Here is a 1,930-nt window from a genome sequence, read left to right on the forward strand (position 1 = left end):
CACACACAGTCTCTCTCTCTCTCACACACACACACACACACACACACACAGTCTCTCTCTCACACACAGACACACAGAGACACACACACACATCATTCCAACATCAGGAGGTTTAACATTACATAACATGCTAACTTTAACATGTCAACACAGTTTAGAATCAAATCCATGCCGAATTAATCACAAGGCTTTGATTATTAGGAAAACATATTTAATATTTACTTTATCTAATTAAAGGAGTCACTAATTAAGAATAACCCGACAGTTGGAGGATTTGTTAAGGCAGTCTGGTGTGACGTGGACCAGTGGTGAAACATGACGTATCGAACGTTACGTCACGTTACGTACGTCGGGATTAGGAAACTAACAACGACCAAGCTGTCTGGAAGTATGAAGGAAGTTATTATTTAAAGTAAAATAGCGATTAACCGAATATCCCCCGACCGACCAGTGGGGCAGACAGTTAGCCGTTAGCCGTTAGCTTGGGGTACTTACCTTAGTTACAGCGAACCTGTCCCCGCAGGGACACGGGAAGTAGTACGTCTCCGTCTCCTCGTCATACTCGAAGTCTTCGATCTCCACCTCGTCGTGAAACACCGACATGTTCAGCGCGAGACGAGCCCAAAAAACTACAAAAACCTCATTAGTTCAGCATTCTGTTAAAGCGTGCTGTGTGGCACGCAGTGATGACGTCACTGGCTGATGTCTCAGGCGTGTGACGCATGTGCGGATGTGTGTTGTCTGGCGCCCTCTGGCGGTCATTGGCGGGAACTGCAGGCAAAGCGCGCCAAAACAAACACGTTTTTTATTATTAAAAAACTTAGTATATTATTAATATAAACCAGAAATTTTAATAAATGGAAAAAAATATGATAAATACTTTAAATTAAGAAAAGTAAAAATAACAAAAAAAGTGATTTTGATGGAGAGAAAATAATAGTTGTTAATAGTTAGCTAATTATTGTAATACATTTTAAATTAGCCTGTACACACCGGCTACATGCTATCACCTTAGCCTGAACACACAGGCTACATGCTAACACCTTAGCCTGGACACACAGGCTACATGCTAACACCTTAGCCTGAACACACAGGCTACATGCTAACACCTTAGCCTGGACACACAGGCTACATGCTAACACCTTAGCCTGGACACACAGGCTACAAGCTAACACCTTATCCTGGACACACAGGCTACAAGCTACATGCTAACACCTTAGCCTGGACACAGGCTCGGTGTCTGACCTCATATTGATCATTGACCCCTGCAGCCCCCCTTCATGAGGTAGATCTCTGTGAACATCTGATCCAGAACCGTTTTCTGCTGTAGCAATCCCCTCAAACACACGCTGGAACTTCCTGTCCAGCCTAGACTTGAGTTTACACTTAGAAACTCCTGCTGGACTTCCTGAATGAATACAGAACAAAGAAGATCAGTAGGTGGTTTATAAAATAAACCGGACCATACCTTGACCCTTCTCTGGAGACATTAGTAGACGTCCCATTAGTCCATCGAGTTAACTCTTTAGAGAAGTCCTCTTACTGCTCTGCAGACGGTCAGCCATCTCGTCCTGCTTCATCCTCCTCAGGTGGTTCAGTGTGATCTTCAGAAACCTCTGACTCTCCGGGCATTCTGGGTAATCTGGTCTCAGAAGCTTCTGGATCTTCTTCAGCTCGTTCTTCACAAAAGTGACGATGTTGTCCTCCAGCAGCTGGAACAGAAGATTATATGAATGCCAATCAGACCTCAGATCCATGATGGACAGACTGAGGCCCCTCTGGTCTGAACAGGGCAGCATGGACTGAGGCGCCTCTGGTCTGAACAGGGCAGCATGGACTGAGGCGCCTCTGCTCTGAACAGGGCAGCATGGACTGAGGCCCCTCTGGTCTGAACAGGGCAGCATGGACTGAGGCCCCTCTGGTCTGAACA

At 45.5% G+C, this 1,930-nt stretch overlaps 1 protein-coding gene across 1 annotated transcript; it reads right to left on the reverse strand.

Moving 5' to 3' along the window:
- Positions 1 to 477: 477 nt before the first annotated feature.
- On the reverse strand, positions 478 to 717 carry dph3 (diphthamide biosynthesis 3). Its single transcript, XM_034866236.1, has one exon. The coding sequence runs from the start codon at positions 601 to 603 to the stop codon at positions 478 to 480; it is 126 nt and encodes a 41-aa protein (XP_034722127.1). The 5' UTR covers positions 604 to 717.
- Between the last annotated feature and the right edge of the window lie 1,213 nt (positions 718 to 1,930).

Source organism: Etheostoma cragini, unplaced genomic scaffold (assembly GCF_013103735.1).
Source record: "Etheostoma cragini isolate CJK2018 unplaced genomic scaffold, CSU_Ecrag_1.0 ScbMSFa_4477, whole genome shotgun sequence".
Taxonomy (NCBI): domain Eukaryota; kingdom Metazoa; phylum Chordata; class Actinopteri; order Perciformes; family Percidae; genus Etheostoma; species Etheostoma cragini.